At 41.4% G+C, this 17,092-nt stretch overlaps 1 protein-coding gene across 1 annotated transcript in view; it reads left to right on the forward strand.

Moving 5' to 3' along the window:
• The first annotated feature begins 6,613 nt into the window (after window positions 1-6,613).
• Window positions 6,614-17,092, forward strand: part of rnf213b (ring finger protein 213b) — a 106,278-nt gene continuing 95,799 nt past the window's right edge. Inside the window, exons 1-13 of the mRNA XM_084162822.1 lie at window positions 6,614-6,914; window positions 7,457-7,738; window positions 8,037-8,758; window positions 10,858-11,013; window positions 11,127-11,293; window positions 11,745-12,019; window positions 12,134-12,369; window positions 12,500-12,706; window positions 14,551-14,764; window positions 14,872-14,927; window positions 15,010-15,175; window positions 15,268-15,429; window positions 15,553-15,651. Of these exons, the coding sequence (XP_084018948.1) occupies window positions 7,568-7,738; window positions 8,037-8,758; window positions 10,858-11,013; window positions 11,127-11,293; window positions 11,745-12,019; window positions 12,134-12,369; window positions 12,500-12,706; window positions 14,551-14,764; window positions 14,872-14,927; window positions 15,010-15,175; window positions 15,268-15,429; window positions 15,553-15,651 (2,631 nt within the window). The 5' untranslated portion in view covers window positions 6,614-6,914; window positions 7,457-7,567. The remainder of the gene's footprint in view (window positions 6,915-7,456; window positions 7,739-8,036; window positions 8,759-10,857; window positions 11,014-11,126; window positions 11,294-11,744; window positions 12,020-12,133; window positions 12,370-12,499; window positions 12,707-14,550; window positions 14,765-14,871; window positions 14,928-15,009; window positions 15,176-15,267; window positions 15,430-15,552; window positions 15,652-17,092) is intronic.

The following is a 17,092-nucleotide window of genomic DNA, read 5'->3' on the forward strand; positions in this document are numbered from 1 at the left end:
TAAGTCGTTGGTTTGAGGTTCCTTTTTGGTTTGATTTTACTCTAATTTGACACTGTAGAAGTCAGATTTAGTCCAACAGATACCTCAACTTTTTCCAGCCTTGAAGTATTTCCTGAAGAGGGGCTTGATTCAAAATACGTAGCGAGCGTCCAAGAGGTTGGGCCTGTGACTTGAATTTTTATCCAATTTGGGGCTGCTATCAGGAAATTGGTATTTTCAGTTCAAAGGAGAGGGGAGGCGGTCATGGCTTTCAAATTATGCTATTTATAAAGCTGTGCTTTTTTTGTATGAGCTTGGGAGTCATTTTCATTGAAGTGAGTATATTAGATTAATTTGAGAATGCGTTAAGGTTATTTTGCCTGTTTCCATCCCTTTCCCTCTGTGAGTTCTTGCGAAAGATGATCTGCTGATGCCATGCTAAAGTATTGACGAACAGAACATAACATATGTCCTAGCTCTGGTCCAGGGGGATTATGTGTGGCTTGTTGATGAAGTCGCACGTAACGCCCTGGACCAGAGCTACATAAGTCCCAACTTCCCACTCAGAGCTGAAGAATGGGACCCTGAAAGAAAGTTGTATGATGGGGTACACTTGGATTTAAATTTTCAATATCAGAAATGCCAGTAAAACAATAAAAATAATTCCTATCAATGGAGTGGCGTATTATTTTGTTGGTTCGTCCTAAAGAAAACCGACATGGTTTCTTCATAACTGTACTTTAAGGCTGATTTTGCCCTCTTAGTGACGTGGTTAAGGTTGGGGCCTATTTGAAAGGCCATATGGTGCGTGGCCTCAGAATGCATGTGTACATACGTGCATCTTCAAACAGTGTACATTTTGAAGCAGGCCATGGAATAACTGGGACATTTTCAGCTTCCAGGAATTGTGTACAGATCCTTGAGGCATGGGGCCATGCATTATCATGCTGAAACATGAGGTGATGGCAGTGAATGAATGGCATGACAATGGGCCTCAGGATCTCGTCACGGTATCTCTGCATTCAAATTGCCATCGATGAAATAAAATTGTGTTTGTTGTTCGTAGCTTGTGCCTGCCCATACCATAACCCCACCGCCACTATGGGGCACCCTGTTCACAATGTTGACATCAGTAAACCGCTCACCCACACAACGCCATAAACTTGGTCTGCGGTTGTGAGGCCGGATGGACGTACTGCCAAATTCTCTAAAACTAAGTTGGAGGCTGCTTATGGTAGAGAAATTAACGTTAAATTATCTGGCAACAGCTCTGGTGGACATTCCTGCAGTCAGCATGCCAATTGCACACTCCCTCAAAACTTGGCATATTGTGGCATAGTGTTGTGTGACAAAACTGCACATTTGAGTGGCCTTTTATCGTGCGCAGGATGCACCTTGGTTATGATCATGCTGTTTAATCAGCTTCTTGATATGCCACACCTGTCAAGTGGATGGATTATCTTGGCAAAGGAGAAATGCTCACTAACAGGGATGTAAACACATTTGTGCACACAATTGGAGAGAAATAAGCTTTTTGTGCATATGGAAAATGTATTGGATTTTTTATTTCAGCTCATGAAACATGGGACCAAGACTTTACATGTTGCATTTATATTTTTGTTCAGTGTAGCTTTGGTTTTACTTTGTTTTCAAATGCACAATTTCAAATGGATATGATTTTAGCCATAAAGTCAAGATAACGTCTTAATATGATAAAATAGCCATAAAAATAACATAAGTGTAATGTCCCTGCTTCATCTGCTTCCAATTCAATCCACTAGTCTGTGACACAATGTACTCTATCGTTACTGCTGGCGTGCTGTCTTGATCATTCTGTTTTATGAGGGATCGGTGCACGTTATGGAGCAGTCATTTATAGGTGAGGGTTATCGCCTTTGGACAGATGGAAACACTAGTCTCAACAGGACCCAGGTGGGAAGCTGATGAAGCACAGGCAGGATCGTGTTCACCAGGCACCAAATGGAATAAAACTGACAAACAGGGCGGGACTACGTGAACTTGACCAATAAGATGCGCTAGTCTTTGCAAAATGATTTGCTACGGTGTGCACTATTGAACACGACCCAGGAATGTCCATGAAGAGGTGTGCTCTCACATGTGTATGTGAAGTTTATCTCCCCTGGACACATGGGACACAGATGAAGCCCAGGAAGGAATGTCCAGGAAGAGAAGAGGTGAACTCAGCCTCACAAACACTAGTGAGATATTTATATATGGTACTACTGGTCTATGGGACTAAACTTAAGACCCACAGGGAACCCAGTTTAGCTAACCTTGGCTACTATCGTACAACGAGTACTCCTCCACTCCTGTCTGGATAACGACGCTCACTCACTCTTACTGTCATGCGCCATTTGTAGTCCTCTTGTGAGATAAATTACCATTTATGTCACATGCATTTCACATAGAGGTCACAACATGGGGTCAAGCATGACAGAGCAAGGAAGAGAATGCTGGGGTTAACCATTCTACTAATGAATTCCAACCCAGCCCCTACACATTCATGTAGATCTGAAAGGAATGTACAGATACTGGATAAGTATTATGATAAATGGACAATCATAATAGTGATACATGATGCATGATGTGGGTGTGTTTTTTCTTAGGGGAGTGGAGACATGGAGGACACACCCTTCTCTTGGCGAGACCGCAGTGTGAGGGAGGGGACATATTGATATATAAGCAGGTCCCTCTGTTGGCGCTCTACAAACTTGCACTGCTGTGGGATTATTATGAAACACTGTGACATATTCAGGACAGAGTTTTTGAGTACGAGCAGGTACATATTCTATGTCTTCTTATGTATTCTCAGCAAACACACAAAAAATTATTGTTGAAACATACTGTGAGAAAATAATCAGGTTATTAGACATTCAGTGGAAGATGATAGAATGGATGTCTGCAGAGCAAGTTAAACTGTCATAATTATATCAGTTCAGGTATAATGTATGATATAATGTCTTTATTCTGACTTGAGGATGAGGACTGCAGTGGCTTTGCTGTGCCTGGTGACTCTGTGTGCAGCGCAGAAGAGGAGGAGAACTGAACAGAACTCAGAATGGGACTACAGGACAGAGGGTGAGTGGCTGCCTGGTCTGTTTTCATTTCAGAATCAGAATCACCTTTATTCGCATTTACAAGTACATTTACAGGTACCAGGAATTTGACCTGTTCAATTGGTGCTGACCACAATAAACAGAATATACAGACAGGATATATAGATGAAGAATTTACACACAATCCACATACACTACCAGTCAAAAGTTTGGACACACCTACTCATTCAAGGGTTTTTCTTTATTTTTACTATTTTTTACATTGTAGAATAATAGCGAAGACGTCAAAACTATAACACATGGAATCATGTAGTAACCAAAAAAGTGTTAAACAAATCAAAATATATTTAATATTTGAGATTCTTCAAATAGCCACCCTTTACCTTGATGACAGCTTTGCACACTCTTAGCATTCTCTCAACCAGCTTCATGAGGTAGTCATCTGGAATGCATTTCAATTAACAGGTGTGCCTTGTTAAAAGTCTATTTGTGGTATTTCTTTCCTTCTTAATGCGTTTGAGCCAATCAGTTGTGTTGTGACAAGGTAGGGGGGTATAAAGAAGATAGCCCTATTTGGTAAAAGACCAAATTATATTATGGCAAGAACAGCTCAAATAAGCAAAGAGAAACGACAGTGCATCGTTACTTTAAGACATGAAGGTCAGTTAATATGGAACATTTCAAGAACTTTGAAAGTTTCTTCAAGTGCAGTCGCAAAAACCATCAAGCGCTATGATGAAACTGGCTTTCATGAGGACCACCACAGGAATGGAAGACCCAGAGTTACCTCTGCTGCAGAGGATAAGTTCATTAGAGTTACCAGCCTCAGAAATTGCAGCCCAAATAAAAAGTCACAGACACATCTCAACATCAACTGTTCAGAGGGGACTGTGTAAATCAGGCCTTCATGGTTGAATTGCTGCAAAGAAACCACTACTAAAGGACACCAATAAGAAGAAGAGACCTGCTTGGTCCAAGAAACACGAGCAATTGACATTAGACCGGTGGAAATGTGTCCTTTGGTCTGGAGTCCAAATTGGAGATTTTTGGTTCCAACCGGCGTCTTTGTGAGACGCGGTGTGGGTGAACGGATGATCTCCGCATGTGTATTTCCCACCGTAAAGCATAGAGGAGGAGGTGTTATGGTATGGGGGTGCTTTGCTGGTCACTCTGTCTGTGATTAATATAGAATTCAAGGCACACTTAACCAGCATGGCTACCACAGCATTCTGCAGCGATACGCAATCCCATCTGGTTTGGGCTTAGTGGGACGATCATTTGTTTTTCAACAGGACAATGACCCAACACACCTCCAGGCTGTGTAAGTGCTATTTTAACAAGAAGGAGAGTGATGGAGTGCTGCATCAGATGACCTGGCCTCCACAAACACCTGACCTCAACCCAATTGAGATGGTTTGGGATGAGTCGGACGGCAGAGTGAAGGAAAAGCAGCCAACAAGTGCTCAGCATATGTGGGAACTCCTTCAAGATGGTTGGAAAAGCATTCCAGGTGAAGCTGGTTGAGAGAATGCCAAGAGTGTGCAAAGCTGTCATCAAGGCAAAGGGTGGATATTTGAAGAATCTCAAATATAAAATATGTTTTAATTTGTTTAACACTTTTTTGGTTACTACGTGATTCCATATGTGTTATTTCATAGTTTTGATGTCTTCATTATTATTCTACAATGTAGAAAATAGTAAAAATAAAGAAAAACCCTTGAATGAGTGGGTGTGTCCAAACTTTTGACTGGTATTGTATAGTATATAGATACAGCAAAAACAGAGCAATCACACATTCTGGTTGGCCCCTCTTAGGAGGTGAATCATCCTCAGCAGTCACAATTTGCTCTTTCTCTCTTATTATTGCATTCCTTTGTTGCTAACGTATTCTTTATACATGATAAGGACAGGGTAGACAGGAATCAGCACATGGATTTTGAAGAATTGTTAGAAGTAGAACTAAGTACAAAACACTATAAAGAAAACATTAACAACTTCCCTTGTTCATGCCACTGCAGCAGAGAAGGTAAACACCAGAGTCTGTGCCAACCTCACCCTAGTGTTGGACAACTGGAAGTTTGCCATCATGACCCAAGTCAAAGACCTTCTTCTCAACGACCACAGCACTGTGCTGCCTGATTACGGGAGGTGGGTAGAATCCTGTGTAGATATGTTTAGTAGGTTTTTAGATCAGAAGTTCATTGGTGAGCTCAGACAATGAACATACTGTATGATTTGATAAATAGAAAGGTAAGATACAGTGAAGTATCTATTACATAGCCCATTACTTTGGACATGTAACTTTAGCTTTAGTGTTTGTCAGTCAGATCCCTTTGCTATAACAGACACAATAAGACTCTATAAAAATAACTTGTTTTTGAACTTTAATGGACTATACTTTTCTTTTTTCCTCATGACACTTTTTTTCTCCTCACCCCGCACAATCACTCCCTTCCTCCAGGATCCCTCCTCTATCAGATGCCTTAGGAGACCTCTACAAGGAATTCAATGCCCTGAAGGAGCGCCTGGGGGAGCTGACCACCAAGTTTGAGGGCGTCGAGGCCTTCGTGGACGACGTGAGGGCAGGAAGAAGCCCCTCCCAGAGCAGAGCAGAGCCCCACCCACTGACGCCAGAGGAGGAGAGCCAGAGCACCATGCTGACCGGAACTGGAGAGGGAACCGGTACCGGCTCCGGTATTAGACCACAGGGACGTAGGAACCGGGTGGTGGTCCGGAGAGTCAAGATACCTGCTAATGGTGCCCAGGTCTAAGGGGTTGGACTGTGACCACAAACATCCATACACTCTCCACCTAAAACTCAGTGGTGAAAATAACAATCTCATTCCCTCCAAGCACTCAAGAATTGTAAAAACAACAATGAGTTGTAAAAATGTAATGCTTTCCCCTTTCCGTCAATGGACTCAAATTGTGGGAGACAAGTTGTAAATATTATTTAGCTATTTCTCATTTTTACACAACATTTTACTGAGAATGTGAACCTGTGGAGGAATCTGATAACCTTTTTGTTGATAGGTGGCGCCACAGTGTGTCCAATGACTATGTCCCAAGTTTGTGGCTTGCTTCAATAGGGTTTCCTGTGAGGACTTGATTGATGATTTTATATTTTACAGTACAATTATTTGTCATTTGTTGTTTTTATCTGATTATTGTCTTATTGTACTATTGTATTGGCCTATCATCACAGTTTCACATCTGCATATGAATGATATTATTGATATAATTACTTTGAATCTGTAAATTATATTATCAATCATTAGCCTATTGAGCTATTCTCCAAAGGATGGAGTTACCCCTAGGCACAGATCTGGAATCAGCATTTTACCTGAGAATAGTCATAGGCCTACATGTATTAGGGGTGTCAAGCATATCCTAGATCAGCTGCTTATTGCAGACCTAATAAAGGTATTCTGGTTTAGTTACGGTTTAATGAATGTTAAATAATAAACAAAATAAACAGAAAAAGCGCTTTAATTCATGCGTGTAAATCATAGTGGGCGTGACTGTGAATATGTTTAGGTTTCTATTTTGGAAAAAACACATGCTCAGTTGTTAAGAAATGAAACCGAAAGCCAAAGAATAAGGGACTGTCATACAGTGACCTACCCGCTCTAAACGAAGATAACTTTACGTTCGTAGCTAACACATGTCCAGTTAAAAATGTAAGATATTTTCGCGAAGATCCCTCGAGTTAAGAAAAGGGTGGAGTTTACGAATGTTGTTGGCAAGTGAGTGTTAGAAGGTATTGGCAAATGTGTCCTACTGTAGTGGCTGTATTGACGCGACAGACGGTTCTGACAGATGCCTGAATAGTATTGTAGCAGAGAACACAATTGTCAGGTAAGGAAGTGCCGCCTGTTTTCTCACACCTTGTTGTAGTTGTAGGCTGTGATGTTACCGTTTATTAGAAATATTCAATAAAATGTTTTGTCTATAAAGAGACGGTCAATTGTTAGACGAGTTAAATAAGCATGTATCTAGTACATCTTTAGAGGGAAATACAATGTATATTTTTAATGACATAGTAAATAAGTAAGTAAGCAAGCAATTTCTCAGGAAATAACTCCCATACTCATAATTGGGAGATGAATAGTTAAAAACGGAGATATCGAGGAAACAGAAGCTTGGCAACTCCCATCTGACAAACTGATTGAGGAAGTAATCTTACTGCAGCTATAGATGGGGCAGGGCAGCAACGCCAGGCATTTGTATTACTTTTTTTCCCTATCTGGATTGGCTGGCTGTATCAAAACGAGCATCTGGCGCAGTTGTTGTTGTTTTGCCTGTTCCCTATAATGTCATACACGTCAGTAAGTTTGTTTCTGAAGTAGTTAGATAATGCTTCCATTAGAACATGTAATTTGTGTTATCTCCATCTGTAGTGAGAGATGAAGAGAGTGTCGTTAACGTGAAGGTCCAAACCTACCAGAGAGGATACACAACACACAGAGCAATATATCCCGGGCCTGGTGGGTGGGCCAGCAGCTCTGCAGATGGAGCTTGGTTCAGGTGACAGTAGTCCCCAAGGAGACCATGGGTCCATGTCCCAGCAGTGCCCTGGATCTAGGGTGCCAACAGGGATGCAGCTGCACAGCATAAAGGACCAAACTGCTGAGAAGGCCACTGTCACCAAGAGACCCCAGACAGAGGGACAGCAGCAGCAGGTGACCACCAATTTTTACATTTACCAGACGCTGTTTTCCAGAGCAACTTACAGTAGTGAGTGGACACATTTATGTACTTTTTCCCGTGCTGGTCCCCCATGGGAATTGAACCCACAACGTTGCAAGCGTCATGCTCTACCAACTGAGCCACACGGGACCCCGTGTGCTTATGCCTTTCACTGTATAATCATTAACAATGAAACAATTTGTGTAACAGTACATATCTTTTCGATTAAAAGATAAACTGACATACCTAATCATTGTCATGGCTCATTGTTGACTTTCTTTTAATCAACAGGGCCAAGAAAAGTCCCCCAGGAGAGATCAGGATATGAAAAAGAAGAAGACAAGGAGAGGTAACAGAAGAAAAAAGAAAGAAATGAAAAATCAAGTTGACAGGGATCCTCAGAGTACACTGGGAAAGGAGGAGATGGAGACCCAAACCGACCAGGTGTGTCAAACCATGGAAACACAGACACAAGAACACAACCAAGACCAACACCAAGCTGAAACCAGTCAACAACAGCTTCAACAGGACCAGTTCATGCATCAGACAAATGATACAAAACAAACGCATGTCAAGGATGCTAAGAGAGTTCAGGCCCAGACTCAAACAAATCAACCTAATGGCAAGAACCAGGCAACTCAGACCCCTATAGTTGTTCAGAACACACAGCAGACACAGACAGAACCCTCTGATTCCACTCAGCCAATAAATCAGCAAACTCAGAACAGCGATGGAGCAGGCAGTGAAGGAGCAGCATCAGAACCACCTAAGGGGGAGAATCCAAACTCCACCGAAGGGGTAAAGAGTAAGCCCGAATCAGAGAAAGGGGTACAACATTCAGGAGAAAGCTCAGGGAGTCCCGCAGCCTGCCAGGTAGAAAGGGGAGTCAAATCAACCACCAAGTCTTATGCTGAAGCTGCAGCGGAAAATAAAAAGACTGAGAAGGGGTCGATGGAGCCGAGTCCTCAGACTTCAGATCAAGGCAAAAAGGATTCCAAGAGTAGAGGAAGTCGGTAAGCTGGCAATAGGTTTATGGCATGCTGTTATTGTTTAAAAAAAAAATATATATATATATACACTACCAGTCAAAGGTTTGGACACACCTACTCATTCAAGGGTTTTTCTTTATTTCTACATTGTAGAATAAGACATCAAAACTATGAAATAAAACGTATAATAACACTTTTTTGGTTAGTACATGATTCCATATGTGTTATTTCATAGTTTTGATGTCTTCACTATTATTGTAGAAAATAGTAAAAATAAAGAAAAACCCTTGAATGAGTAGGTGTTCTAAAAATTTTGACCGGTAGATTGTGTGTGTGTGTGTATATATACAGTGGGGAGAACAAGTATTTGATACACTGCCGATTTTGCAGGTTTTCCTACTTACAAAGCATGTAGAGGTCTGTAATTTTTATCATAGGTACACTTCAACTGTGAGAGACGGATTCTAAAACAAAAATCCAGAAAATCACATTGTATGATTTTTAAGTAATTAATTTGTATTTTATTGCATGACATAAGTATTTGATCACCTACCAACCAGTAAGAATTCCGGCTCTCACAGACCTGTTAGTTCTTCTTTAAGAAGCCCTCCTGTTCTCCACTCATTACCTGTATTAACTGCACCTGTTTGAACTCGTTACCTGTATAAAAGACACCTGTCCACACACTCAATCAAACAGACTCCAACCTCTCCACAATGGCCAAGACCAGAGAGCTGTGTAAGGACATCAGGGATAAAATGGTAGACCTGCACAAGGCTGGGATGGGCTACAGGACAATAGGCAAGCAGCTTGGTGAGAAGGCAACAATTGTTGGCGCAATTATTAGAAAATGGAAGAAGTTCAAGATGACGGTCAATCACCCTCGGTCTGGGGCTCCATGCAAGATCTCACCTCGTGGGGCATCAATGATCATAAGGAAGGTGAGGGATCAGCCCAGAACTACACGGCAGGACCTGGTCAATGACCTGAAGAGAGCTGGGACCACAGTCTCAAAGAAAACCATTAGTAACACACTACGCCGTCATGGATTAAAATCCTGCAGCGCACGCAAGGTCCCCCTGCTCAAGCCAGCGCATGTCCAGGCCCGTCTGAAGTTTGCCAATGACCATCTGGATGATCCAGAGGAGGAATGGGAGAAGGTAATGTGGTCTGATGAGACAAAAATAGAGCTTTTTGGTCTGAACTCCACTCGCCGTGTTTGGAGGAAGAAGAAGGATGAGTACAACCCCAAGAACACCATCCCAACCGTGAAGCATGGAGGTGGAAACATCATTCTTTGGGGATGCTTTTCTGCAAAGGGGACAAGACGACTGCACCGTATTTAGGGGAGGATGGATGGGGCCATGTATCGCGAGATCTTGGCCAACAACCTCCTTCCCTCAGTAAGAGCATTGAAGATGGGTCGTGGCTGAGTCTTCCAGCATGACAACGACCCGAAACACACAGCCAGGGCAACTAAGGAGTGGCTCCGTAAGAAGCATCTCAAGGTCCTGGAGTGGCCTAGCCAGTCTCCAGACCTGAACCCAATAGAAAATCTTTGGAGGGAGCTGAAAGTCCGTATTGCCCAGCGACAGCCCCGAAACCTGAAGGATCTGGAGAAGGTCTGTATGGAGGAGTGGGGCAAAATCCCTGCTGCAGTGTGTGCAAACCTGGTCAAGACCTACAGGAAACGTATGATCTCTGTAATTGCAAACAAAGGTTTCTGTACCAAATATTAAGTTCTGCTTTTCTGATGTATCAAATACTTATGTCAAGCAATAAAATGCAAATTAATTACTTAAAAATCATACAATGTGATTTTCTGGATTTTTGTTTTAGATTCCGTCTCTCACAGTTGAAGTGTACCTATGATAAAAATTAAAGACCTATACATGCTTTGTAAGTAGGAAAACCTGCAAAATCGGCAGTGTATCAAATACTTGTTCTCCCCACTGTGTGTATATATATATATATATATATATATATATATATATATATATATTATATAATAAAAATCAACAAAAATATTTTCCTCTTCAAAACAATGAGTAACATAACTACTTCTGTATTACAAAAAAATAAAATAATACATCTGTGTTGTTTTATTCTCTCAACTTCAACAGAGAGCGGTCCCCAGTAAGGTGTCCTCCTGGGGTTCCTAAGTTCACCTTTCATATCTACGCTGTGCTGGACAAGAAGTTCAGGTTTAACCGAGAATATGACACACTGTTGTTGCACCACGGAAATGGATATATGTCCTTGAAAATTGAACATTTCATGTGAGTGTGCATAATGTTCTGATTGGGTCTGATACAAAGCTACAAACAACCACATACTGTATATATGAAATACAATACAAGCATATTAAATAAATGCATATTTCTATGTTTAGGGACTGTCAAAAAGGCTATCTAATAGAAGCAAGTCTCTCAGTAGCAGAAAGCTTAATGACCAGGGGACACATTTTGACTTACCAATATGGTGTGCAGCAACGGCAGAAACAGAGTGTGGAGATCGCCTCAAGGCATATTGAAATTCCATACGATCCACAAGTAATAGGTAAGAACTAGTGTGTCCTACATGCATTTAGTGATGAACTTATACCAATCAATGTACTACTGTATTTAATTTTCATGTCTTTTTTAGAGCTATCAGAGTTAATCAGTTAACTCGAGTTAACTTTTAGTAGCTTTCAGGGCTCCTTTTTTTTTGTGATTAATCGCATTGTCTGAAAGCGTTCATAATACACTGAAAACAAAATACATAATATTTTTGGGATGTTAAGATAACAGCTAAAAACAACAATACCATGTCAAAACAAGTTAACATTGAGGTTAAAGAAGTGTGATTTATCAATTTACCAAATTTTACTAACCATTACTTTTGACAAAATCAAGACTTCAATTTGAGCAAATTCTTAAATCATATATATTTTTTAATATCGTTTGACAGGTCTACTGTTTTTTTTACTATGTAACCTCACTACCTGTAATGTCATTTTTCTATCCAGAGTTGCACCTTTATGAAGGTCACATTAATACGATGGAGGGGTGGTCTCTCCAAGGCTGGCTCAAAAGTTGGACTAAAACAAAGGGGATGGAGATTTCAGAAGCCTGGAAAACATCTGCTAATGTCTTGCTGGACAGAGTCTTCCAAAAATGGCTTCCATCCAAGAACGAGAGCACCCAGCACTTAGTCAAGAACTTAAAACATCTTCACCAGAGTTTCAGCTCAGCTGCCCAGCGGGTATTCTACCCAGACAATTCAACACCCCCACCGATCAAGGTTGGTATAGCAACAGTGTTTGACATTTTTTATAAAAAAATCGATGACTGTAGGAGACAGTAAATCTGGGTAGATACTGTATTCACCACAGTTTTCTCTACTCTTTCTGCACAGGCTTCAGAGTTGATTTCTGAGCGTTTGCTGCAGCTCATGCATGCTGAGTCCCAGGGAACGTCACAAAAGGGCAACCCTCTTCTGCTGGGCTTGTCTGTGTTCAAGGTCTGCACAGCTTGTGGAATAGATCTTGGAGTGAAAGGCTGGGCCGAGCTTTGTCGTCTGGTGTCCTCGAGCACTGCGTTGGACAACAAAAGCATTGAGGGATTGCAGAATGATCTCACAGCCCCGCAATAGTAAGCATGCACATTAGGATTCATTTTGTTTTGTACTAACCCTAACCTAACCCTTGAAGAAAATATCAAAATGATAATCACATATGTACACTTAATTTAACACTGCAACCGTTTATGTGTTCCCTTTCAGTACTGTGGTTGGTCTGATGAACCACCTTGCGCAGAAGGTGGTGTCAGAGCTTCCCCTGCTCATTCCTCTACTGCACACGCTCAGACAGCCGGGAGCAGACGCTGGCAGCCTTGGTCCTACTATAGAGGAGGAGAACTGGGCAGGGCTTGAAAATGTTCAGTTCAACAACTTCAGAGAGAGGATCAGAAGCTTTTCTGACAAAAGGAGGTTTGTCCAATTATCCCTCAAAGTGTCTCAAAACTCTATTTGAGTGGTCCACAATGTGCTTTTTAAATCTGTATTTTGTATTGTGAATAATTGTATCATTGTGGAGTAAAACTTAAATAAATTAAATGTAAATAACAAAAATGTTACTCTTTCTAACTCTGCATATACAGTTGAAGTCAGAAGTTTACATACACTTAGGTTAGAGTCATTAAAACTCGTTTTTCAACCACTCCACAAATTTCTTGTTAACAAACTATAGTTTTGGCAAGTCGGTTAGGACATCTACTTTGTGCATGACACAAGTCATTTTTCCAACAATTGTTTATAGACAGATTATTTCACTTATAATTTACTGTATCACAATTCCAGTGGGTCAGAAGTGTACATACACTAAGTTGACTGTGCCTTTAAACAGCTTGGAAAATTCCAGAAAATGATGTCATGGCTTTAGAAGCTTCTGACAGGCTAATTGACATCATTTGGGTCAATTGGAGGTGTACCTGTGGATGTATTGCAAGGCCTACCTTCAAACTCAGTGCCTCTTTGCTAAACATCATGGGAAAATCAAAAGAAATCAGCCAAGACCTCAGAAAAAAAATTGTAGACCTCCACAAGTCTGGTTCATCCTTGGGAGCAATTTCCAAATGCCTGAAGGTACCACGTTCATCTGTACAAACAATAGTACGCAAGTATAAACACCATGGGACCACGCAGCCGTCATACTGCTCAGGAAGGAGACGCGTTCTGTCTCCTAGAGATGAACGTACTTTGGTGCGAAAAGTGCAAATCAATCCCAGAACAACAGCAAAGGACCTTGTGAAGATGCTGGAGGAAACAGGTACATAAGTATCTATATCCACAGTAAAATGAGTCCTGTATCGACATAACCTGAATGGCCGCTCAGCAAGGAAGAAGCCACTGCTCCCAAACCACCATAAAAAAGCCAGACTACGGTTTGAAACTGCACAACGACAAAGATCGTACTTTTTGGAGAACTGTCCTCTGGTCTGATGAAACAAAAATAGAACTGTTTGGCCATAATGACCATCATTATGTTTGGAGGAAAAAGGGGATGCTTGCAAGCCGAAGAACACCATCCCAACCGTGAAGCACGGGGGTGGCAGCATCATACTGTGGGGGTGCTTTGCTACAGGAGGGACTGGTGCACTTCACAAAATAGATGGCATCATGAGGAAGGAAAATTATGTGGATATATTGAAGCAACGTTTCAAGACATCAGTCAGGAAGTTAAAGTTTGGTCGCAAATGGGTCTTCCAAATGGACAATGACCCCAAGCATACTTCCAAAGTCTTGGCTGATTTCTTTTGATTTTCCCATGATGTCAAGCAAAGAGGCACTGAGTTTGAAGGTAGGCCTTGAAATACATCCACAGGTACACCTCCAATTGACTCAAATGATGTCAATTCGCCTATCAGAAGCTTCTAAAGCCATGACATAATTTTCTGGAATTTCCCAAGCTGTTTAAAGGCACAGTCAACTTAGTGTATGTAAACTTCTGACCCACTGGAATTGTGATACAGTGAATTATAAGTGAAATAATCTGTCTGTAAACAATTGTTGGAAAAATTACTTGTGTTATGCACAAAGTAGATGTCCTAACCGACTTGCCAAAACTATAGTTTGTTAACAAGAAATTTGTGGAGTGGTTGAAAAACGAGTTTTAATGACTCCAACCTAAGTGTATGTAAACTTCCGACTTCAACTGTATTCAATTAGACTATTATTCCAGTTAGTTCACATTTCGGCTTTTACCTCAGGAGAAAGACATTACAGTACATTGACCTCAAATATGCATAACATCGATGACACTTTCCTCTTTGCAGTATAATGCTCACTTTGATCCAGAATCACATTTCTGTGGCTAAAGAGATGCCTCTGGTTTGGACCAGCTGGCTGTCCCTGGTGGCCTCTGAGGACCTTCCAGCATTCTCCACCCTGACGGGCATACCTCCAGAACACCTGATCCAGAGCCTGCTGTACAGGCTTCGACAGTATGGGGAGAATACTGATAACAAGAAAACACAACGAAATGTAGAGGTAAGTTATGGATGATTAATGTCTGATAAGATTACTCAGTTAAAGAGTAGTGCTATTGTGGTGGATCTTTAAATATTCATTTGTGACATTTTTATTTCAACTTCCAGGTTACTCAAAAGATCCTGTGCTTTGTACTGGAGAAAGTTGAAGAAGAGAAGGAAAGGTATTGGAATTTGAGATTTGTGAGCGTGAGTCCTTTGAGTGTTATATTATTCTGCTATTGTATGTGTGGTTTTTGTTTATAGGCTAGCAAATTCTGGATTTGTGGACTCCATCCTCTTGAGTTGCATCAATGTTCTGAAGAGCACTTGCCGGATGGCGCGACTTGTCCCGTTCTACAAGGCGGCAGTGCTATCCTTCCAACTAGTGCTGAAAGTAGCTGACATTCTGGATGCTGCACTTGCAAACGAGGTAATTATCTTTCCTATAATTTCAATATGGTAATTTGCTGTTGTTCTTTGAGCTCTAATAGTACACCTAATGATGTGTGTGTTCCTCCCCAGACTCCGGATGGTGAGGAGAGGAGACCTGAGCAGTCCCAGCTCTATGAAAAGCTTGGCCATGTGCAGCAACATCTCAGCCAGTGGAGAGACAATCTTCTCCACAATGCTCTTCTGAAACAAGGAGCTCAGTCCAAATCACTCAGCTACCCCAAAGAAATAGAGGTACTATAGCCAAACTAGCAGACGTACAAGACCTTAGCAGACAATATTTGTTCCCAGACATTCACACAGTTTTCTGTTAATTATAAACATGTTTGTATGTGTATGTTCACCTTGTGTTGGTAGATGTGGGATGCCTTCCTGAGGGTAGAATGCTCGCTGCAGAGTGTGTCAGCCCAGTGGAGGTCCAGCCTGGACAGAGACCTGAGGAAGAGGATCTCTAGGGTGAGTGTATGGGCCTACGGACCAGGTCACACATTCAGGAAACCTAAGAGAGGTTTGAGATTTGAGAGTAGCTGGACAAAATGGTCATATTCAGTCAGACACAGATCAAACCTAGTCCGGGACTAAGGAGACAATTCAATGGACATTCTTTATTGAGAATTATTTTTAGTCTAGGATTAGGCTTAATCTGTCAGGGAAACCGGCCGGGTCATTCCTACTGTGCGGTGCCTTTTCTGTCCCCAAATCACTTCTTATTTAAAGTAAAATGTGGATTCCAAAAGGCTTTAAATATAAGGTCAGGTGTCCTTTACTTTAAAAACACAAAAATATGGATCTTGAAAGGGAATTTTATGCATTTTGAAAATGTTTTTTCAGTAGATGTAGGCATTTTTGCCATGTCCCCGGGTGTTATTTGTCAACTTCTAGGAGAATTATAAGCCGTCAAATAATACAATGTTTTAAATCTTTCATTATTTTAGAGTTGTGGACTTGAGTCACATGACTTGGACTGGAGTCACAAATTTGAGGACTTGGAGCCTCAAGACTCAGGACACGACTTTGACTTGAAACTGATGACTTGAAATGATCTGGCCAGGTTTTGTAATGTTTTGGCACTCATTTTGTGGCACAGAGTCTACGTGGATGACTCTCCACGCAGCCAGAGACAGTAGCCGCAGCATCTCCCTTGCAAAAAAACCTGCAACAGATTGGCTAGTGAAATGCACACTCGGCATCAGCAAACTGTCAATCAACACAGGTCGGATGGTGAGCTAGCGAACAGATTGCTAATTTGCAGTACAGCAATAGTATCGGGTGCAGCGCAAACATGAAATTATAGGAAGAGAGGATTGCCATAATGAATAAATATGCAGCTCCAAAAATGGTTTGGTGATCAAGAATATGAACTGTTTACTTTGCAAGCTCATCAGCAATGGGGCAACAATTACTAGCATAGGCCTACTGGTATTTTGGTATGTAACAATTGCATGAAATTTATCATTTACTTATGAAGCTTGCATTTGGAATTTGTTTCAAATGAAATATTACTGTTGCGACGACGCACCACAGGCGCGGCTCTTCACTTGCGCTCTCCAAACTCCCGCCAGTGGAGAGTGCTTTTTTTCTCCTATTGAAATGTTTGCTCTCGCTTTCACACGTTTAAATGCATAAGCCCTATGTGGTAAATCTATATTCCATCTAATAATACAGGAATTGCTAGCGTTTCATCATTCCATCCCCGTACTGTTTATTGCACCACGTAGACATTTCTGTTTCATGTTTGATAGGCCTACGATACACATATACTTGGACTTGACTCGAGTCTTGACCCGATCTACTTGGGACTCGACTTGAGACTCGGATCTTGTGACTTGAGACTTGGATCTTGTGACTTGAGACTTGCTTGTGACTCGAATAATAGTGACTTGGTCCCACCTCTGCT

The sequence above is a fragment of the Coregonus lavaretus genome, assembly GCF_964263955.1.
Source record: "Coregonus lavaretus genome assembly, chromosome: 1".
NCBI lineage: Eukaryota > Metazoa > Chordata > Actinopteri > Salmoniformes > Salmonidae > Coregonus > Coregonus lavaretus.